Below are 23,250 nucleotides of genomic sequence, written 5' to 3'. Positions count from 1 at the left end.
CCTGCCTCTCCTTTGAAGGGACACCTGTCTGGGGGCTATTGCAGTGCCACTGAAATCACTGCGTTTCAGTGAATGGACAGGACAGAAAAACCTTTTCAAGCACAGCTCATGAGTTCAAAAACTCAGATGAGCCTCCTTTGTCAGGACTGCAAGTGCCCTACTCGAGTGTTATTTTCCTTGTCTGTGAGGATCAGTCCCGCTGTCTTGGGAGTCTGGGAGAGGCTACCCTGAAGAGGCCCTCAGCCATTTTCTTGCATAGACTCTGGTCTCCTGCGCTGCCTTCCTCCTGTCCTCTATTCCCAAGGCTCAGGCCATGAGAGCGGCTGTCATCCTTCGAAAGAGGCAAGCTCTATTTTGAGCCGGGCGCCTGTGTTTTGATTTAGCGTCACCTCCTTGATGCAGGTTGACCTAATAGGCACCACCTGGGAAACAATCTGTGGCAGTAAAGGGCACGGGATCTCCTGGGAGCATCATCTTGTGTTTGGTCAGATTTGGGGATGGAGGGGAAGTAATGCTTCGCGGCGTCCCCCGCCCCCCCCCCACCCCGCCTCCCTCAGGCTCTGTCCTCCAACCTGGCATGAATAATTGAGAGCTGCCTAGCCGACTGCACCAAAGAGTTGCATTATGTAAAGCGGCAGGCTGCAGGGTGCGTGCGCGCGCGCTTGCTCGTGTGCGCGCGTGTGCCTGCGCGCGCGAGGGGTGCGTGTCTGAATTGTGTGCCCGCGTGTGCGCGTGCGTGCTGGGGCCAGAGAACAGCTGTCTGGGAGGGAGTCTGGGAGAGAGAGAAAGGGAGCAGGGGCGAGGGAGAAAGGGACTTCTGTAGCTGCGCGACCACGCAGACCACACCGAGTAACAGCCGAGGCGGGAGGGGGGAGAAAACCGAGGGGGGGCCATGCTTACAACTCCAGAGCCGTGAAACCGCAGAGAAAGGCAGCTCCCTGAGCTCATGAGCGCCCCGCCCCCACTCCCTCCCCGGTTAGAAACAGGGCTGCGGGGTGGGCATGGAGGTGAGTGCCCTCCGACGTCCTCAGGGCCCCCGCTCCCTGCCCCCGCCCCCCACTGCCCAATGCATGAATGAATGAGTTCTCTGCACTGCACTCTACTACCGTTCCTAATGGCTTCCAGGTTAGTGCCAACTGACGCCTGTGTGTGTGTATGTGTCAGTCTATCTTTGTTTTCCTCTGGGCATTTGTTTTGGAGGGCTAGCTCTGCCCGCCCCCCATCCGGGGGTCGGATTGGGCCCCCCCTGGGGGGGGTGCTGTAAGGAGGAGGACCTGTCTGGCCGCGTGCTTTTCCCAGCTGGCGCAGGCAGCTCAGAGCTACTGGGAACGCAAACCTTTCAAGACAGTAAATCCGGAGTCCATGTTGTTTGCTTCTGTTCTGTGTTGGGGGATCTGAACGCAGCCAGCATGACATCATGCTGCAGAGATGCCACGTTCTCCCCCCCCCCCCCCAGCCTTTCCCTTTTCCCTCCTTCCTCTCCTGCTTCAGAGTCGCACAGCTTGAGCAGACCTCCGGAGCACTGAGCGGTGGGCCCTGGTCCGGTGGAGGGAGGGGGGAGGGGTGGAGTTGGGCGGATGGGGTCTCCTTGGCCCAGCAAAACTTATTCAGGGTCCTCTAGCTTGGAGAAAGGAGGGCAGAGGGTTGAATTAGCTGTGCGTCAGTCATGGAGAGCTGGCCGGAGCCTCTGGGGGAGGTCTGGACAGGCCATGTGCTGTCTGCCCACCAACTGAGCTCCGGGGTGCCCCTGGTGGGGGTGAGGTGACCAGAGCCTTGGTTAGCAAGGGGGATGAGCCAGGCCCCCCTCTCAGATGCTGACAGATGCTGCTTCCCCCACAGGGAGAGGACCATGGGCCTGATGGATCTGGCTAGCGGAAGGAAAGGACCGGAGGAGAAGTTGATAGCTCCTGTCTCAGGGAAATAAAGGGATTTGTTTATTCTTTGGCTTAGCAGGCATTTGGCTCAGAGATTTGCCATGTGTTTTCAGAAAATAGATACCCAGTGGCTGGTCCTTACTCCCCCACACCTCCTTGCATTGTTAGTTATATGCTTGATTTAGGCAAGTAGAGGAGGGGGGAGGAGGACTTGTGAAGCTCTCTCCCTGGAGACTCAGCCAGGGCTGGAGAAAGGGATCTTTGCTTTTGCCTCTTCACCTTGCTAAGCCAGCTGTGCCCCCTGTGGACCCACCCCCTTGCTCTTCAGCTTCCCGCCCTACCTCTCTGCCCAGACATCCTGGAGTGGCACTCCACAGGTTAAGATGTTTAGGACCAGCGTGGAAAAGGCTGGCCTTGGAAGAAGGGAAAGAGAAAGGGATGTTTTGGGGGAGCTGCCCATGCCAGAAGAGTGTCACCATCAAGGCCATGGAAAGTAGTACCCCACGAGGAGAGAATGAAGGAGAGGAACTTTTATATACTACCTATGAAAAGCGTCCTCTCTTTCCTGGCCCCACGATTTTCCTCTGCAGGTGGGAGCAGGCGCAGCTGCAGTCCCTTCCCTCAACTTGTGATGTCCTCAGACAGGCGGGTTGGGGCCCCGGGGGCTGATGGAACCTGACGGAAGAGAAGCAGGCGCCCGGAAGACACCTTTGCAGGGGGCGTACGTATGTTGTTAGACCAAAGGTTGGCCAGCTGTTTTCTGTAAAGGGCCAGACAGTAAATCCTTTAGGCTTTGTTGGTCCATGCTGTTCTCTGCTGAAATGACTAAACTCTGCTCTGTATGGCAGAAGTAGCCACAGACACAGACGACTTGTGAACGGACACAGGCGGCTGAGTTCCCAATAAAACTTTATTTACAGACTCTGAAATTTCCATTTCATTCAATTTTCACGTTACAAGGCGCTCTTCTCCCCCCCCCCATACCGTTTAAAAATGTGAAAACCGTTCCGTCGATCATACAGAAATGGATGGTGGCTGTATTGGGCCTGTAGGTCATAGTCTGCTGACCCTGAATTAGATAATCCTTAATGGAAAGCCCCAACCATCACCTGATGCCTCCTTTAGAAAGGTGTGAAGGGAGCAGACAGCCCTCACGATACATATGTTGGTACACATGCACCCTTCTGTTCTTGGTTATGGACGAAGGGCTGGATTCAGGTTTCCTAATGACCTCAGAGCCTCACAGTATTGCTCTCGGCTGGTTAGGGGAAGCCTCAGCTTATCTGTGAGTCAGGCTATAAGGATCCAAGGAACAAATGTTTGTGGACTTGGAGGAGGGAAAACATTTTTCTAAGGATTTGACATCTCCAGATAAGAGAATCTCTAAGGGCTGTGGTTTTGCATCTGGCCTGCAGATAATTTGGGGTTGGGGTCAAGAACTGGATGGATTCTTCATCATCTCACTGAACTTGGGTCTGTCTAGTTAGGGGAAGAAATGGGGGTGGGGTGTTCCCTATAGGGATATGCATATGTGTGTGCTTTCCTTAGCCTATAGGCTGTAACCAGAGACTCAGAACAGTGACTAATTCTGGATTCTCCTGATTCAGAACATGAATCCAAAAATATGTTTGCTTGCATTCTGGTTTCCAGAGCACACGGGGTGCTGGCTGTGCTCTATTCTGAGCTGATCAGAACACTTCTCTGTGAGATTACATTCCTAGGCTCCAGAGTATAAGGGATTGGGATGAACTGGGATTTATTCAGAGAATAAGCCCAGTGACTGTGGGGTCCATAACCATGTTGGAGGGACTGGCAGGTCTGGAGGAGAAAAGGCTGAGTGAGCATGCAAGCTGTGTGCAGTTTGCACGTGTAAAAGGAATTAGATGATTATCTGTCAGGGGCGTGGAAATGGAACCTTTGGTAGGAAGCTGCAGGAAATAGTTTGTGCTTAAAATAAAAAGAGTTGTCCAAAGATGAAATGAACTGCATGATCAATTAATGACTTCTATCCCTTGAGGTATAACCTAAACAGATTTGGTGGAGAGATTGGAGGAGAAATGATTTTTCACTTCTGAAAATAGGTTTGAGGAGTTGGAATCATTCCACCCAAAGAAAGGAGCATGGGCCCCGAGGAAGGGTTCTAGCTAATGAAGTGACCTCGAGTTCCGGGAAGCTGGAATAAGAGAAAGTGGTATTAAGTGCATTTTACCAGACTTTTTGTTTTAATCATAAGGAACTTCCTGATGGTAGCAGAGGACAATGAGAAGGACCACAAAGGGGAGCCCAGGCATTTTGTACCTCAGATACATACTCAAGTAGGGTGAAGCCTCTCCGGGGATTTGGGTGTTTCTGCCTGTCTGCAGCAGACATACTGGCATAGACATACAGTCTTCTTCGTTCTAAAATTTTCGGTGATTTTAACATAACGGTTGTTCTTCAGCCTGTGCCTGTTTGATCTTCAGCAGAAAAGTAAATCAGCTGGATTTGAAGTCACAGGAGTCTGGAAAGGATTCACCACACTTGGCTTTAACCACGAGCTTATGGAGGAGTGATAGGAGAGAAGGGTGCACTGAGAGCTCTTACTTAACTGTCATTCGCCTACACCCAACGCACCCTCTGTCTATGACTGCCTGGTGAAGAATTTTCATCTGACAGCATGGCAGCAGCTTCCGGTGCCTGCTGTGGCATGGCCCTAATGAGAGGGAGGGCTGATGAGTCTGAATTAACAAGAACCTCAGACTGCCTGGATCTCATTTCCAACCCCCTCACCTAATTTCGATCGGAGTCCTTCTGTGTCAGAGAAGTTGCTTTTCTCACTCTTTGTCATCCTCCTGTCACCTCTTTGAGGGGATTAGGTGGCATCCACACTCATTCTTCTTGCGTAATAAAAGCTGAATCTCAGAGAGGACTGATTTGCTCCCAAGTCATACTCAGGAAAGGGGCTGAGTCAGGATTGGCTGGTAGTGAAGGGAGCTCTTTTGATTGAGTCCAACTAGCTCTTATCACATCATGTTATTACATGTCTGTCTCTCCCACCCAACTGTGACCTCCTTAGACGCGGAGCCTCTATCCCTAGTGCCTAGAGCATTACCTGGCATGGAGTGTGGTCTTCTCAGCTATTGGATTGATGGATGATGGAGGGAGGGATGGAAGGATGGATTGATCATGCACAAGTTCCTTTCAGTTTTATTAGCAACATTTCTCATGCTGAGGATGGGGGAGGGAACCTCGATGGACAAAGTTAGAAGCTGCAAATTCTGTTCAGTTGAATCCCTCCCTGCCTTGTTCCAGTGGTTTCTGGCCTCCCAATGGACTGGAAATCTCTTTCAAGGAAGGGGGCTTCCTGGGATAACTTAGCACCTTTCTGCTTTTACAGGGTCCCATTCTTCTGAATGTTGAGGCTTCTGAAATACTTTGGGTGGGATTGTACTTAGATGTGGCTGAGATTGTTAGTGAGTCAAATTTAAAAGTATTAAGTACTGTGCATTTAATCTCTGTGTATCTACATAGAACCATGACACAAGTCACTGCCCTGTGGGGCCCTCGGGATGCATAGCTTTCTCCAGGTTGGAGGCACATAGTAGGTGTTCAGTAAATGCTTGTTCCCTGACATCAAATCAACAGGGTCGGCTTAATTTCCGAAGACTGGGAAGCTCAAAGAGAGCTGGATGGATAGTGATCACCAAGAATCTTGGAGAAATAAGGACCATGGTGCTAAAAATCCCTTTAGAGCTGTCCAAGCCAGCATGTGGCCACCCAGCTAGAGCTCTCTAGTCAGATATCCGAAGCAGAGGCTGCATGGTGGTTGTCAGGGCCTTGCAGAGGGAACCCCTGCATTTGGTGACAGGTTGGATTACATGACCCCTAAGGTTCTTTCCAAACAGCAGACTGTTCTTACAGATCAGTTCAACAGCACTGCCCCCAAGCCCAGCAGGACTGTCCCCCAGCGTAGATGTTCATCCTGCAGTGAATAATCTCAGGGAAAGGAAATGATACGACACCAGTAAGTTCCTGTGAGTAATTTCAACATCTTCTTCTCCATCCTAAGTCCTTCTCTTCCCAGGCCTGTGGAAGGAGGAACTAACTGAAGGCGTGCATAGCAACAACTGATATTCTCACCCTCTGTGCCATGAAGAAAGGAACAGAATTTAGAAACAGGATTCAGTTTCTTAACTGGGAATTCACTTCCTGCTTTTCTAACACTTTTTTTTTTTTTTAACTCGGTGAGCAATTATAGGAAGACCTTTATTTGGGGGTGGGGGGGACTGTGTAATGAGCTTTGTTTATTTGCTTGTTTGCCTTTTAAGATTCTGCTCCTCCCCCAGTAAGGAAAGTTGAGCTTCTTCAACAGACAAGGGACCCAGACTCACAGAAAGATAAAGTCATTTTTCTCAAGAGCACAAAGCAGCTCAGAATTTAAACTCAGACAGATATATATACTGATGTGTAGAGAAAGTGGCCAGGCCAACAAAGAACTTGGAAGTGGCGTCCCACATTTCAGTTTGCCACAGATCCAGAAGTCAGAATAAGAACCAATGGGCTGGTGTTACCAGAAGGCAGATTTAGGGCAGCCTTCAGAAAGAACTGTCTAACAGAGTGGCTGAACCGTGGATTGAATGGCTTTAAAACGAGCTCATTCCTTTATTCATGCAGTGAATCTGTGTCCCAAGTTTGTGCCAGTCATTGTGTTAGAGGCACTGGTGACCCACGCAAGTAGACAGGCCCCTGTACCCCACGGAGTGTTTGCTCTATTGATAGAAAACTCAGCAAAACAACGACAAAGACAATTTCAGCTCCTGCTAAGTGCCATCCAGGGGGAAAGGAAGGCCATGATGGTGATTGCCTGGGGGACAGGGAGGGCCCTTTAGACGGAGTGGTGGTCCTTCAAGACCAGCTGCTCTAGGGAGGTGACCTTTGAACTTTGAAGGTTGAAAAGGAACCAGAAATCAAAACTCCAGTTCTAGGCAGAAGGGAAGTACACTGGAGCAGGGGGTGGGCTTGGGGTGTTTGAGAAACAGAAAGGTCCAGGGAGGCCAGAAGAGAGGGGGAGAGTGGTATGAGAGGACGTTGAAGAACACAGTTCCCCGATTTGGGATTCTGGGAGTAGTATCGCCAGCCACTAAGTACATCTCTTAGGGGATATGACCCTCTCCCTCAAGAAGGTTAGGACAAGGACACAGGATGGATTTGGTTGGAGAGCCTTTGGGGAAAGTCATTCGTGTCTGGCTTCTGAGAGTTTCTGTAGCATAGGCAGAGTTATTCAAAGGTTTTTATCATTCATTGCTCTTCAGAATGTCCATAGAGATAACAGGAGCTCTGGCTTCTCTGAGCTCTGGCAGGACCCAAACAAACGTATTTTGTTTTTGTACGAAGGGGGAAAAGTGGGTCATGCTGTTTTGGCATTTCAGGCATGGAGTCCTGGTTCTATTGCAGGCATTGGTCTCCATGGAAATGAAAAATAGTGTTTGTCATGCCTGTTCCTGGATTGAATTCCAAACTCTGGGCTGTACAGAAGCTGCAGAGAGCCAGGGAGCGGGGGAGCAGGATGGATGGAGGCTCCAGCCATTGTGATCAGGGATCTTCTCTTTGGCTAGAAGTAGGAAAGGCAAACAACTTTTGCCCAATTTTTGCCCGACTTTGTCTCCACCCATCACCTCCCTGGACCAAGAACACCAGTCGAAGGGTAATTGAAGGTCTGCTTTTTTCTACTTGGCCAAAGACTTTCCATAGACCTTGCCCTTACATTAACTGGTCAGTTCATAATTCATCAACAACTGAAGTCCCCGCCAGGACTTTCACCCACAACAAGTACTTCCTTCCATGCTTAAGTAGATTTCTAATGGAATACATCTAGGTATTAAATGTTTTGCAAATGTTTTGGGTGGGTTCTGCTATCTTTTATTTCCTTTATAAAATTAACCAAAAAAAATTTGCTTTTTTAACATTCTATAGTTATATGAGCAAGATAGAAAGGAAGATTGGATAAGTGAAGCTTGTTGGCTATAGGAAGTGACCTGAATTATCTAAGCAATACCTACAGGGATGAGGACTCATGAGAGAGAGAAGGCAGGGCCTGGGCCAGTATGTGAATGACTGATGGCCAGTTAGTGAGTCTGGAAAATTGTCAGTCTTCCATTTGTCAGTTTTCTCTGCCTGCGGTGTGATGTGGCAACAGTGTATATAGTGCTACCTTCTGGGTTCCAAATTTCAAATAGAACCCTGTCCCTGAACACCCTGTATACTTCACCTAGGGGTCCAGCCTGGAAAGCCTTCAGGGAATTTCAGCAATACCCAAATAGAGGAGAGGGAACGAGATGTTCATCTCTATCAAAAATCTTGCTCTTGCAGCAATTGAGGGAGGCCCATTCTGTGTCAGGCTCTGCTGCTGGTATTGTGTGAACTGTGATAGGGCAAAAGACAGAGTTCTGGGAGCCCTCTTCTTTCCTGCCCCGTGCTGAAATGCAGCATGCTGCTACATCCAGCCAAAGCATGCCAGGCTGAACTCCACTGTAGCCTAAGTTGGGAAGAGAACCTCTATGCCATTAAAAATAACAACCCCCCCCCCAAAACAAAAAAGACAAAAACAACAACAGCAAAAAAGCATCTGTCTCCTAGATGCTGCTTGGCCTTTGTCTTCAACCAGGTATTCACAGTTTGACATAAAGGGCATAGTTGGCTTTCTTCCTTAAAGAAGGAACTGGACCTGATGGCAGAGTTGTCACCAGGTTTAGATTCCAAGTAATAGGTCCACAGAGGGTGGATTTCATACATGGTCACAAGGAGCTCCTCTTAATGAAGCTGTAGTACATTTCTCATCCTTTCAAACTTCCACTCCATCCAGTATCCTAAAATGTGGAGGGGTTAGGGAGACACTGAGTCTTGCACTGTTGAGCCCTCTGCGCTTGAGCGTCGGGATATCCAGCTCCTGTTATCCCCCTGGTAGGCAGTCATGTCATCTCTCTGGGCCTTATGCTTCCCATCCATCAGAGAGAGGACAGGACAGGGTGAGACCTTCCAACTCTTTCTCTGCACCCATCATCTCTTGGGGGACCCGAGACTGGTTTTAGCTTCATGGAAAGGGGCCCAAGCTCAGGAGCTCCAGGACATCATAACAAGGAGTGAAGCAGGCCAGGGGCCTAGAAAGACTGTTTTTCTCAGTGACTTGGTGTGTTGCTCTCTTAAGGAGGAGGATCCAAGGGGAATTGGGGGCTCCACTGGGATTTGTGATTCCGGCCATAGTCCCCCATCTATAAAGTTCCTGTTGGGTCCTTCCCTTCCCACCTACCGTGCTGTGGTTTTATGAGGGTACAGAGACCCCGTCAAGTCACAAGCTGGAGTACAGAGAGGAATTGGGGAAAAACCAAATTCAGGGAGTCCTAGTAAACTGAATTGGGAACCAGTTTAGGTGGACAGACTTTCACAGGACAGAGACACAGAGGGCCTTCGCAGGCACTATGTAAATTTCATGCAAATGCTACGCAAAGATACCTGTGGGCTTTGTGCTTCGAAAAGATTCATAGTGGAGCTGGCTAATTCACATGGATATATGCGCAGTGCTAATAGAAGAAACTGAAGAGGGTTACTGACAAAACCTCACAATTGGCATGGGGATGGGAGGTGCAGAATCGGATGACAGAATAGTTGTCTGTTAGGAATTAGGGACCACTAGAGATCAGAATCTGTTTGAACTAGATGCTACTGAAGGCAGGGAGGGTTGAGATGCTTGTCATATGGTTGTAGGCATGGACTTTAATGATAATTGTCCCCACACCAAAGAAGGTGACATTATCCCATCAGGTGCTGATGGTTTTACTGTGAGAACTACATCTCTTGCCAGTTTCTTTGACAGACACAACTTCTGTTCCAGTGAGTTGGTGACATGGTAGACTCTGAATGGCCGATTCACTCAAAGAGTCATAAGCAGGTTTCTGTCATCTGGGACGGATGTGTCACTTATCCCTTTAATGAGTCCTTGGGAGTCCTCTCATTTTTTTAGAGTGCAAAATCCGCTGCGGTGCTTGTTTAGGATGCAGATTCCTAACACCATCCCCTGGAAATGGACAGTTCTTGCGTGAGGGTGGGACTTGGATTCTGCACTTCTCGGAAGTACCCCAGGTGGATGTGGCCCCCAGGTCCTCACAGCAGGAAGTCCTGCTTGGGAGCATGTGAAGCATCTCCATATATTCCTCTGAGGAAAGAAGGTAAAAAAAATGCCACATTTTACAGAGAGGAACAAAAATTGCCTTTTTTTTGTTGTTGTTCAATGTTTGTTTATTTTGAGAGAGAGAGAGAGAGAGAGCGCGCACAAGTAGGGGAAGAGCAGAGAGACAAGGAGAGAGAGAATCCCATGCAGGCTCCAAGCTCAGCACAAAACCTGACAAAGGGCTCAATGTCATGGCTGAGAGATCACAACCTGAGCCACTATCAGGAGTCAGATGCTTAACCAACTGAGCCACCCAGGCACCCCAGAACAAAAGTTTTCTTAACAGTAATAGCTGTTCTATAGTATTTATTGAGCATTTATTATGTACCAGGCACTGCACTAAATCTTTCACTCACATTATATCATTTGTCATAACAGTCCTGGGAGATACATATTAATATCTCTTATTTGTCTGAATAGACCCAGAGACCAGTGTCACACAGCAAGTGGCAGAGCTGGGACTCAAGCCTGAGCCTGCTGATGCACATCTACAGGCCGGCAGTGAATCCCGACATGTGGCCCAGGCAGGCCCTCAGCAAACAAATATTTCATTTGAAACTGGCTTTCTGAATTTCTAATTAAATGTTCTTCATATCAGTTTGGGGGTGCCCTGGAATATATTAGGAAGTCAGAAAAATTACCAGTGTCCTGGCACTGAAACTATTATGGGCGAACCGTTTGATCAGACAGGTCATGGCGGGGCTGGGTGTGGGGGAAAGGGTGACCTGAAACACGAGGTGTCCAGGTGTGTGGAGGGCGAGCGGGAATCTTGGAATAAGCCAGGCCAGTGGGATGCGCTGGCGTGTAGAAGGGGGGCTGTTGCAATCCCAGCAGGTGTAGGCTTGGGTGCAGAGTGACAGGCCTGGATCTTGTAATCTCTCTGGCAGAAATGATTACACGGAAAGGCAAACAAGTGAACCAGAATGAGGAACACGCTAACTACTCTGCTCTACTCAGGGTTCTGAAACATATATGGATGGCTGATCAGGGCGCTGGCTTGCTGACAAAGTTTGCTTGGGGCCCGCAGGACCATACCAAGCATAAGCATAGGTTGAGGGCTCCCGTGTCTCTGGCGAGAGTGGGAGATGCTACAGAGGGTCCAAAGAACCTTGGTCCTCCTTCTGAGGACTTCAACCAGACCCAAGCGTAGGAAGTAGGATGAAATTTTACTATGAGGTATTATGTTAGACCTAAGGAAGCACTGTTTGTTAGCAAGGTGACCAGGAGAGGAGTTGTTGGATATCTTAGAAGAGAGATGGGAAGTGAGTGAAGGACCTTGGAACCCTCGCAGTGAGTGGGTTAAAAGTAGCTGGTGGGGGTCTCAGTGGACCCATTACTGCAGAGAGTTGGCAGTCTTAGGAATCCCATGTGCGACACACAGTTATGTTTCAGTGACACACAGTTTATAGTAGTGCTCTGTGTCCCATGCTGTTTTAGGCCTTCACACCTTTGTTTATACTGGGTTTTTGTTTGTTTTTGTTTTGTTTTGTCTGGGCATTCTTTTCTCTCCTACTACCTTGCCTTCACCTGGCTAACTCTGACACATTATTTAGGACGCAGCTCACATCTCAAGTGCTGTATTCTCAAGCAAGCAGTCTAGATAAGGTTCCTGTCTTGCCAGTCCTTGCTTGTGTTGAACGAAGCAGAACATGTGTCCGGCTTTTCCTGATTATATTGTCCCAAGCACAGGGATCCGTTCTTACTCACCATTATGTACTTGAACACCAGATGCCTAGTGTATGTTTGTGGAGCAGAAAATCCAGGTATAAAAGCATGTCACTTTGGCAGACACTTAACCTTGACAGACACTTAACCTCCCTATTTCTTACATTTCTTATATGTGAAGTTACAAGCTGGATATATTCCAAGTTCTGGAAGGAGGTCAGGGTCCAGTAGCTTCTCCAATACCAGTCTTCCTTCCCTTTATGTAGTAAATCTCAGGTCCATTACAGCTTTAAGTCCCCAAGGTTTTGAAATATAATGTAATACTATTATTAACAGTGGTGGCAGGATCAGACTAATAGAGTTTGCTTGGATAACACCATAGTGTAGGGTTCTGACATGTGGAGGATTTGGGTTTCCAAAATCTATAGGGTAATAGGGTACCTTTCAAGAGTGTTAGGTATGTAGCAAACCTAGTAGTGATTTTGGTGAGTTAGAATCCTAGCTGTCTTCCTGTATAGTGAGGGGTTAGAGTGGAAGGGAGCATGGGGGTGGGGTGGTACAGGGGTAGTTGGGCTTACTCTTAAAGGGTAAATGTTGGGAGGGTGCTTGGAGGCAGAAATGGGATTTTCAGAATGAGAGAGACTGAAAAGATACAGAAGGCCAAGAATGTGGCACAAGGATCAATAAGGAGTCCTGGATGGCTGAGGCAGGTCCTCTGGGATGGGTAGGAAAGAAGGAGCTGTCCAAGGTAGCTCAGAGTAAGATCGTTGAGGAGCTTCTCGGCCATAGTTTGGAGTTCAGATTTCATTCTAAGGAGGTCGGAAACCATAGAGGGCTTTAAGCAGGAGAGAAGATGGTCAAAACGGCAAAAATCGCCTTTTAGAAAGTTCACTGTGACAGCAAAGTAGAGAATGGATCGAAAACTGGAGGCAGGAGTGGCTTCTTCTTTCTTTCCAGCACCCAGCCACCCCACCCATCCTTCTATCTATTCACCTGGCAAATATTAGTGAATGCTTGGTTCCCAGAACAAGCTCTGTCATCGGATAGGCATGTGTTTCAAAGCCTCTCTTGCCACTTACCTGTGTAACTTTGGGCAAATTACTAAATCTGTCAGTAACTCGAGTTTTATCACCTGAAAAAGAGGCCGAATAATAACCTCTGTCAACACTTTTATAGGTTGGCTGGGAAATGAAGTAAGCTAGTGCTGCCTAAACGCTTGGCACCATGCCAGGAGTTCATAAACATTCAGCTATTTTTTTGTTTGTTTATTTTAAGAGAGAGAGCACAAGTTGGGGAGGAGTGAGGGTGGGGGCAGGAGAGGGAAAAAGAGAATCCCAAGCAGGCTCCACACTGTCATCATGGAGCCTGATGCAGGGCTCAAACTCAACGACCTTGAAATTGTGACCTGAGCTGAAATCAAGAGTCGAATGCATACCCAACTCAGCCACCAGGTGCCCCAACTTTTAGCTATTTTTATTAAGGGGTTGGAGGTATCAGTTTGGGAGGGGTCATGATCCTGGGGATTGTTAAAGCCATGAAGATAGTTAAAGCCTTCACTAGGGTGGTAGTCAAGTCAGCGGACATACATGGAGCACACACTACTCACAGGGCATCACGTGGGGCCACGTGGGAGGTGCAGAGGTGGGTGCCCCCAGGAGTGTGTGTACCAGGCAGAATATGTTAAATGCTCTAGACAGTTTAGTGGTGGTGGTTTTATTTTTTTAATTTTTATTTTATTATTTTTTTAACGTTTAGTTTTGAGAGAAAAAGCATGTGAACAGGGGAGGGACAGAGAGAGAGGAAGACATATAATCTAAAGCAGGCTTCAGTCTGACACAGGGCTTGAACTCAAGAGCCGTGAGATCATGACCTGAGCTGAAGTTGGATGTTTAGCCAACGGAGCTATCCAGGCACCCCAGTGGTGGAGATTTTAAAAAGCTTTGTGGAGAAAGTGAAGTTTGAGATGGATCTCTAGAGATGAACAGGACTCCAGTAGGTAGGTACAGGGCAGGAAGAGCCCATCACATATAAGTAGTGGCAGGTATGGAAGCCTGGAGACAGGAGGAAGAGAGTGCGTATTAAGAATACTGGGACCATGGGGAGGGGAAGGGGGAAGAGAGTTGGGGAGAGAGGGGGACGCAAAACATGAGAGACTATTGAATATTGAAAATGAACCGAAGGTTGAAGGGGGAGTGGGAATTCCATTCCATTCTGGGGATTTGAGACTTTAAGATCCATGCTGGTTGCCAGGGGAGGGGAGAGAGAGGAGGAGCCAGAAAGATAGTACCAGGTTTATACTTAGAAAGATTGAATGACAGAGGCACCTGGGTGGCTAGGTCGGATTAAGTGTCCAACTTTGGTTCAGGTCATGATCTCATGGTTGGTGGGCTCGATCCCCATGTAGGGTTCTGTGCTGACAGCTCAGAGCCTGGAGCCTGCTTTGGATTCTGTGTCTCCCTCTCTCTCTGCCCCTCCTCTCTTGCCCTCTGTCTCTCTCTCTCTCTCAAAAATAAATAAAAGCATTTTTAAAATAATAAAAAGAAACATAGAATGACAGAGGTGGGAATGAGTATAAGAGAGGAAAAGGAGATGAAAGAGACCACTTAGAAGGCTAGTGGAAGAGTCCAGACAAGAGGCCCTGGGTGGGGAGGGGAGGGAAGGAAGGATGGGTTAAGAAGCTTTCCACAGATAGAATTAATGTGCTTCAGTGACTCACTTTTTGTGGAGTGAGATGGAAGACCTGGATTTGCAGGCTGAGAGATTAGGAATGATAATGCCACTGAGAAGGGGTGGTAGTGGGAGGAGGTTCGGGAGGAAAGATGGTGGGCTCTATTCTCAGTATGCAGTGAGACCTCTCTTCGGAGGGGATGTCCACTTGGCAGCAGACTGTTGGGCTGAAGGGAGCAAGAGAAGAGAGCTTCAAGAGCAACACAGATGATCAGTAAAGGCACACAGACTAACGTGACAAATGACAGTATAAGCTTATTGCCTGATGTGTTTTTTTTAATTTTTTTAATGTTTATTTTGAGAGAGAGAGGGTGAAGCAGGGAAGGGGCAGAGAGCAAGAGAGACACAGAATCCAAAGCAAGCCCCAGCCTCTGAGCCATCAGCACAGAGTCCGACGTGAGGCTTGAACCCACAAACCATGAGATCATGACCTGAGCCAAAGTTGGCAGCTTAACTAACTGAGCCACCCAGGCGTGCCCCACCTGATGTATTGAAAGTAGGAATTTAGGCATCCTTGGGTGGCATATGTCAGTCAGGTCAGCTGATACGGGGCCACTCAGTGGTGAGGGAATCTCATGGACATTTTGATCGTTGAGTAGGAGATTCATGTGGTTTTGGTAGTTGGAGTGAGTTTCTTCCTGGTTAAAATTTTTTGCCCAACCCTTACTGAAGCCTTCCTCAACAGCCTGTTGAGAGTTTGGAGACGGATAAAGGGATCTCTTTTCCATTCTCGTGCCTGGAATCACCCTATGTCAAGATGTCCCTGATTGAAGGGACTGACAGGAACCCAGCTGTGGGGGTGTTATGTCTGAGATGGACATGTGCTAGGCATCATCCACATTCTGGTATGTCTGTGAGCCAACCAGTGGAGATTAGGGTAGAGTTCCCAACCATTCTTCCAGCAAAGTAGTCCTAGAAGACAGTTTAATCCTTGGAGTACTTGGCTGTGAGTTGGAATGGGCCCGAGTGAGAGGCAGCTACCCTAGAAAGATGAGCTCCCAAGTTTGCCCTTTAGGAGTTTCCAGAGGCTTCCCCCATGGGCCGTATCCTAGGGATCTCCTCGCCACCATTTCAAGGCTCTGCTTTTCCAACTGAGGAAAAGGAACATAATATCCCCCTCTCTGGGTTTGCAGTAGTGAATGAGTGGGGGAGGGGGAGTGTCAGGATAAAGATGGTGGGATGAGAACTTGAAAAGCTTCTTCTTTATATTTATTTTAGAGACATAGAGAACAAGAGGGGTAGAGGGAAAAAGAGAGAATCTTAAGCAGACTTCATACTGAGCCCGCAGCTGATGCGGGGCTTGAGCCCATGACCCTGGGATCACGACCTGATCCAAAATCAAGAGTCAGATGCTTAACCAACTGAGACCCCCAGGTGCTCCAGGAGCTTCTTTTGCTAAATCACAGTTATTTTTTAGTTTTGTAAGCAATACCTAAATCTGAATTCTGTTTTAGGGGGAAGCAAAGCATTGGGTCTCCGTGTCTCCATACATCTCTGGTTATGTTTCTTCCTTTTCTCTGTCTGGCCTCCTTTCTTCTCCTCTCCATCAGTTTCCTTCCAAAGTTAGAGCATTGCATTCACTCCCTGCCACCCTCCTTCCCCACTTGCTGGTTTGGGCTTTGGGCTTCCTTCTCTGCTGAGGATCCCCAGGTGCTCAGTTCTACTGCAAGGGGCATGGTTTTTATTGCAAATGGGTCCCATGGGACATCTGAGGTCATAGCTGGATCTTCATGCAAATGGCAGTGTTCCCTACCCTGCCCGCCACTCACTTAGGCAGGGCTGGGATGGAGGGGCCCTCACAGTCTCACATCTGGGCTGTTCCTGAAGCCTGGCCCTGCTCTCTGACCACTGAGTGGGTGAGAGGGACCCTCGGCTTCTCACCCCCCTACCCTCGTGCTTCTTTGCCTTCCCAGTTTCATCCATGCTTTGCTTCCCTTCCCATGTCCCCTCCTTCCCACTTACCCTTGTCCTTTTCCGTGTTTGTCCTTCTTACATTCTTGCAGGGCAAAGCAAACACTTGTTGGAACTTAACTGCACTTTCCCCTCCCCTCTTTCTTCATCTCCTACCCTGTTCCACTAAGAGCACAAACTAAGCATCCAGAAGTAAATAGTTATACAGCCTGTAAGCCTTGGAGTAAGTGGATTTGGTACTGGGGGAACGTATATACCTGTTGGAGACAAATTTGGGTGGAGGGGACTAATGTGAGAACTTCTGCCGTGTTCATTTTTGTGCTGGGCAGGGGAAGCAGGGAGCAACATGGCTTACAAGGAAATACTATGGTGTGCATGAGTTGCAAGTCAGAAGACCTTAAAATTAGGGATTATGGCACTTGTCATTAGTGCGGAAGTGGAGGAATGTTTTTAAGAACCTAGTCAAATAATATGCATGTGACTGCTTTGAAAGTAGGATTATTCTTAACTATTTTTATGGACACATATCTGCAAAACAAAATGTCGAAACTAGTTATGCCGTGTGTATAAAAGGAGCTCATGGTATTAGATGATCTCTAATGAGTCCTTCAGCTCTTAAATTCTGTTTTCACTAGACAGCTCTTGGCATGTAACAAGGGCTTGAACAATATTTGGATGGATGGACAGATGGTCGGATGCATGGATGAATATCTAAACGTCTAATTGCCCTACTTACCCCTTCTATGCCATTTCACATTGACACCACTGCCCCCTCCTGGCCCACAGTTGTATTACGGTGCAGTGAGTTCATAGCCAGGCCCTTTTCTCCCTGTTTCTCCCCAGCGCCTGACCCTGGCTCCCTGAGCTGGCTCCTTGGGACCCATCTTTGGCCTTCAATCACCGATTGCTTGTCTTTCCCCCTCCTCCTTCCCCCTCTCTACCCCATTCCCTCTCTCCATCTGCCCCTGCAGCACTGCCAGTAACTCAAACCGCAGCACGCCGGCCTGCTCCCCCATCCTCCGGAAACGGTCTCGCTCGCCAACCCCGCAGAGCCCGGACGGAGACACCATGGTGGAGAAGGGCTCAGACCACTCCTCGGACAAGTCCCCGTCCACGCCAGAACAGGGCGTCCAGCGCAGCTGCTCCTCGCAGTCCGGCCGGAGTGGCGGCAAAAATTCCAAGGTGAGTTGGGCGCCGCACGGACTCTGCACTTCCTCGCCAGCTGGCTGCAGGGAAGCCAGTGTTGGGGGGCCAGTAGGGTGGACAGCCCCTTCCTCCAGGGCCCCTGTGTCAGTGAGGTGAGGCGGGCACAGGCAGGAGAGACCCTGCAATCAGAGTGGCCCCGGGCACTAGTTAAATGGGACCCTGGTGACTGTTAACTCTCTTTGGGGTTAGGGAGCTTCATGTGCCTTGAGATTTGGAGAAAGGGTGCTCTGGGGACCGGGAGGGGTCATCTGATTAGTCCTGCTTCCTTTTTTCAAATTCATGGTAAAAGGGAGCATTATCTGGCATGATTGTAGTACCAGGAGGCGAGTCCTCAGGAAAGAGTGGGGCTTGTACCCTCCGACCTGGCTATCACTTTGCCCCACCTTTGGTGATAACCCACTTGGTACTCATTTGGCCAGGAGGACAGCGACAGGGCCTCTCCACCCCCCACAGGTGTCAGCACCACTGGCCTTTGCTGAAGGATAGGCATAAAATAAGCCCCAGGGGGCCCCGGACTACTTACGGGTCCCCAGAGGTCTTCTTGTCCCCTCCTCAGCTCTGTGGGAAGCAGGGATGTCTTTGCCTAGATGCTCCTTCAGAAAGTTTCTCTTTACTGCTGGACTCCTGGGCCCCAGGGAGGGGAAGGGGCCCCTGGGAGGCACGGGAGCTGGCTTCCCATCTGATTTGTCTTTTGATTTTCTTGTTCTTCCTCTTCTTCCCTACCACTTCCCAAATACCTCCTTTGCATGCATGGTCTTAGTCTCACAAGCGCCTCTCAAAAGTAAGCCATCTTTTGTCTCTGTCTTTGGTCTCCCCTCCGGTGTTGAATTGTCTGTAGCGCTCCGCACCCCTCCCTCCGCCCCCGCCCACTCTGGCCCATGTCTTGCTTGGTCCCTTTCCCAGAAGGGCCGGCCCCACTGCCCCCTGGCAGGCTGGCTTGAAGTGACTGAGGGACCATTCCTGTTGTCCCTGAAGAACAGACCCGTTCCCCATCCTCCGCTGTCTCTGCCTGCTCCCCAGACACCGCCTTGGGCTGGGAATCTGTTCCCTCCTTACATGGAGCCATCTAGAAGCAGAGTCCTGCCAGAGCTTAGTTTCATTACGCTGGGGGAAGGGCGGCCCCATACAGCTGGGCTTTGGGTCCTGATACCCCCCCTTACACCTGCATTGGTGGGTGAGGCCACATTCCTTGGATGAGATGATGGAGGGTCACACACTCCCAGGGGTGAGTTCCCCGGTGCAGGAAAGTGACCTTAGGAGCTCTACCCGGCACCCTCCTCCCCTCTGCCTGCCCACCAACAGCTGCTCGGCCTGGGCATCCCTCACCACTGCCACCCACTGCCCAGCCCAGGGGCACGTGGTATTCTTAGGATCCTGAAGTGTGATCAGCTCAGAGCTGTTCTTCCAGAAGGGCATGGTTCCAGCATCCGGAGGTTGGTAGACATCAATAGTAGCCCCTGCCAGACCCTGTAGCAGTGTGGCGAGGTCAGGGGACAGTGCCGGGGTCTGCCCCAGCCCCTGAGATCTCGGAGGCCCAGAGAAAATGTGGAGGGAGTCCAGCATGAGCAGTAGGTATTTTAGAATGGCAGGGCTCAGGAAATAACCCCCACAGGGGAAAAGGAGGTGGGATGCTGCCTGGAGAAGAAAAAGCAGAGGGATGACTTAATAATAGTCTTGAGCCTCTGTGACTGTTTTGGGGAGGAGGAGGCCGAACAGCTGTTCTCTTTCCTGAGGGAAGAACGAGAAACCACAGGGCTAATCCCAGAGTCTGACCTACAGGCTCAAAGCATGTCTTGGCTCTGAAGACTTGACATGGGGGTTGCTCGCTGTGGGTAGGGAAGGAGGAAGTCTACCTGGGGTGGAGGGAGTGAGGAGTTCTCTGTGGGGCCAGCACCCCATCCCAGCCCCTGACAGCTCTGGCTGGCGAGGACACGTTGCGAGACACGGGCATCGGGTCATTCCGCCTCTCTGGTTCTGTCTGAGCCGAGAGCATCTTCTCTTCTTACCCCTGTGCCTAGCAAGGTGCTCGGTGAGCGTGTTATTGATGGTCCTAGGCTGCCACCCCCAGAGAGCCTCTTTCAGTAAGGTGCTGGGTTGAGGTGAGTACTCAGTAATGAGGATTTTTAAAAATATCCTCAATGATAGGTCTTCTTTGGGAAACCACAGGCAGCCTACAGTCTAGGAAGGCAGATAAGAAGCATGCCTACATTGTCCAGAAACCAGACCCGACTTATAGAAGCACATGTGCAGTTGGGGACATTACACTTCAGACTCCTTTATGAGTCAGGTGACAAGGACGTGTTTCAGGAAGCTGGTCCACTGAGCCAGGCTGAAACTCTGAGAGGCAAAATGAAGCATTGTCAAGGGATCAAGAGCTGAATTCAGAGTCAGCCTTGGTCCCCCTTCTGTGAGGAGCTGAAGAGGGAGGTGCTAGGAAAGGGGGTTTAGGTTTTCTTTGCCTCTGAAGAGCTTGGGTGAGGCAGATGCATCCTGGAGTTGGACAGATGCCTCCCCTCAACCCCATTCTCCCGCCGGTCATGACTGTCAGCCACTGACACCACCATCCTCTAACTGCCATTGGGACAGGGACAGGACTGACTTGTGGGTGAAGGGGTGCCCAACCAGCTTAGCGGGAAGTGGTGGCAGCTGAGGTCGGTCTGGGAGACAAATGTGTGCAGGGGTGGGGGGCGCACACAGACTTTAGGAATTAGGTTCTACACAGGTCAGGGGCCAGGAGCAGAAAGCGAGGGAGAGCTGCAGAGGCAAGGCGGAGAGAAGTGGAGCGTGTGCTCCTGTGGCTCGGATGCCCCCTCCGCTGGTGGATCAGGGTCTCAGGCTGACCAGATGTATCCACGGCACAGGGCTCTGGTCACCAGAGCTACTGTGGCTATTATCGCCACCAGGCCTCCTCACCCCCTCTCCCATCCACCTCCTAGAGGAGATGACCTTGTATATTTTCCAGGCCAGCTGGAGGTTATTTCCACTTCTGCCAGGAGTCGGGCATAGGCAGTGTCTGCAAGGCCTGCATCTCCTCATATTAATATGGAGGGGTCAGACCAGGTGATCAGTAAGGCCCCTCTCCTGTGAATGTGAACTGTGCTGCTGACGCTGACCCTTCCTGGGTGCAGCCCCACCCAGCGCAGCAAGCCAAAAGGCGTCAAGGGTTCCTTCCTCTTCCCAGGACCCCTTGAGTTAATGTGTGGCCACCCAGCTGCTGCTCTGTAGTTCTGGCTTGCGGCCACTAGGGGGAGGCAGCGGCCGTTCCCCGTGGCCCGGCAGCTCCTGCTCTTGGGCAGCTGCTGCCATGCCCCAATGTCCCCCATAGGCTAGTCCTCCTGCACTGGGTGTGCTTGTGTCACCCAGCTCTGTGGCTTCGCTGCAACCTTCCCCCTTGACCCTTCCCTTGTTTTTCATCCCTAATTTTTGTGGTTTTTTTCTTTCCAGTATGACAGACTTAAACTGATCAAAGTAAGAAGTCTCTTTTATTTCTTACCTCCTCTGAGTAGAGCCCCTCTCTTCCCCTCCTCTGGTCCCCAGCCCCCATCTTCCCAACCCCAGGAGCCTCTGCACTAGGGAGACGTTTCTAGGGAAGGTGGGCCTGTTTCCAGGGGCCTCGTATTCCTTTAGTGCTTGTTCTCAGCCCCTTCTAGGAGGCACTGGAAATGTCCTCTGCCCACTTCTGCGTCCTGGGCAGCTCTGAATACGTTTCCAGGCTCCCCCCTCCCCTTTTAGCCAAATCCATTCAGAACTTGTGAGAAAAGCCTTCACCCCCACCCCCCTAGTTCTGTTTTTTCCATGCCTCTGGCCCTCTCTACAAAGGAGGGGCACTTCAGGGAAGCTGCTAGGACAGACACCCTAACTTGTGCCCCTGGACGCCTCTGCTCTCCCTCCCTCCTCCTCTTCCGGGTCTGCAGCCCCTCTGCTTTCTCTGTCCCCATGGGCAGGGGACTCAGCCCTGGGAGAGTGAAGCCAGAGGATGAAATTTGCCTCCAGGAGGCTGGTCAGAGTTGAGGGACTCATGCCCACCATGGGCACTCCCAGGAGCTACTGAGGATTTGGCAGGGGGGTAGGATGGGAAGCATTTCTCCCCTGTGGTATCCCTAGTGGTGACAGATGAGAAGCTGCCTGGAGATGGCTTATTAGGGTAGAGGGACGAGACCGAAGTCCTTGCTCTCACTGGTACATTCTGCACCTCTCAGTACTTGGGAACCAAATTCTTATCCTCCCCTTTACAAAAGAGCAAGTATTACACACACAGGTGTCACACAGAAATGGGACACAGATGCCCTGGTGGAGGCTCTTTGTCACTCAACAGACTCCAAAGGGATGCCTGTCTGTGTGGCAGTACGGGGGCACAGGATACCTTAGGCAGGAGCGGGAGCACCACGTAAGAGTTATCATAAAGGATCTTGGGGCCCCTGCACCAGCCCAAGTTTGTTCCAGCTGTCCCGTTTCCCCCCAGCGTCTAACCCGAAGGCCAGGATGGTGGGGTAAGGAGCTAGGGGGCAGGGGACAGAGAGTTCTCCCAGCTGGGAAGCAGGTGTCTGAGGGCCTGGCTTTGGTTTGAAGAAATGCCAGAAAGTATGGGGCAGATGAGACTGGCAGCTAGAGGGTTCCTCTCCGCCTCTGGGAGGTGTGGTTCCATGAGCGTCTGCCCAGCCTCATGCCCTGTGATCCCAGAGGCAGGATCCAGAAGGAAGACCTCACAAGGTACGAATAGTCAGATGCGGCCTCTTTGCCCCATCCACTCTCCTCCAGAAATGGGTGGCTTTCACCAGGTGGTCAGAGCCAGATCCGGGATTCCCATGGGACAGCAGCTCCCTCCACAGTGAAAGTTGGTTTTAAATATTCAGATTTGGCCCCTTTCCCTGCTAAGCCCTCTGGAACAGAGGAGAAGGTAAGGCTGTAGTTCGAGTACGTGGCTTCCAGATGGGCCATAGTGACAGCCTTTGTTGGGAAACAACTACAGAGAGCATCTAGAGAATTCTGGTGGAACGGGGCAGCTGGTGAAGGGGAGGTGGCATGACCACATTGTGTCACACCCGCCCTCCTCCCGGCCAGACCTGCTCCCCGTGGACGTTCTGAGACAGCAGCTGTCCTTACCTCCCCTTAGAAGCCAGGACCCCTTCAACAAGGTGGGAGGGTAAGTTTGCCAGTTGTGTCCGGGACCCACTGGTGCGTGTCATCGTTGACCTGCGGCCGTCTCCTCGATGCAGAGATTCTTGGCTGGAGTTACACCCTTGGAAAACTTTTTATAGCCTGAAATACCCCATCGTCGATCTAAAACTATCGGATCAGCACCTCACGGGTGGGGGGCCCAGACAGGTGTGCACACGTGCATGTGTGTTCCTGTCTGCCTGTTTGGCTTTCAGGTGGGATTAGAGACCGGCGGAGCACAGTCTTAGCCATCCCTCTTGCTCTGCAGAACTTTCAGTTGCCATGAAAACAAGTAACCTTGGCCCGGGGCAGGCTCAAAGTCTGGAGCCCGGACGGGGTCTTGACTTTGCTGGGAACAGAGTTACAGCAGCACAGGGTTGGGAGGGACTCCTGGCAGTCATGTACTTCAACTCTCCTCCCAGGGCAGTACCCCCAGAACCCCCTTTGTTACCTGGGCGATCAGCCAGCCTTTGAGCAGCAGGAGAAAGTCCCACCTCTGCTCACTGA

General features: G+C 50.4%; 1 protein-coding gene across 17 annotated transcripts in view; it reads left to right on the top strand.

The window, feature by feature from the left end:
* The window catches only part of GRAMD1B (GRAM domain containing 1B), a 161,351-nt gene that overhangs the window by 98,404 nt on the left and 39,697 nt on the right, over positions 1 to 23,250 (top strand). For 13 of the 17 annotated variants that reach the window (XM_029915179.1, XM_029915177.1, XM_029915174.1 and 10 more), the window contains one exon: positions 17,352 to 17,562. In XM_029915179.1, the coding sequence (XP_029771039.1) occupies positions 17,352 to 17,562 (211 nt within the window). Of the gene's footprint in view, positions 1 to 765; positions 1,126 to 2,464; positions 2,797 to 17,351; positions 17,563 to 18,346; positions 23,044 to 23,250 lie in introns of those variants that run through there. The other 4 variants (XM_029915189.1, XM_029915188.1, XM_029915182.1 and 1 more) reach the window with 3 other exon arrangements.

Source organism: Suricata suricatta, chromosome 11, assembly GCF_006229205.1.
Source record: "Suricata suricatta isolate VVHF042 chromosome 11, meerkat_22Aug2017_6uvM2_HiC, whole genome shotgun sequence".
Classification (NCBI taxonomy): domain Eukaryota; kingdom Metazoa; phylum Chordata; class Mammalia; order Carnivora; family Herpestidae; genus Suricata; species Suricata suricatta.
The sequence above is the reverse complement of the archived record's forward strand: the minus strand, read 5'-3'. Positions and strand labels throughout refer to the sequence as shown.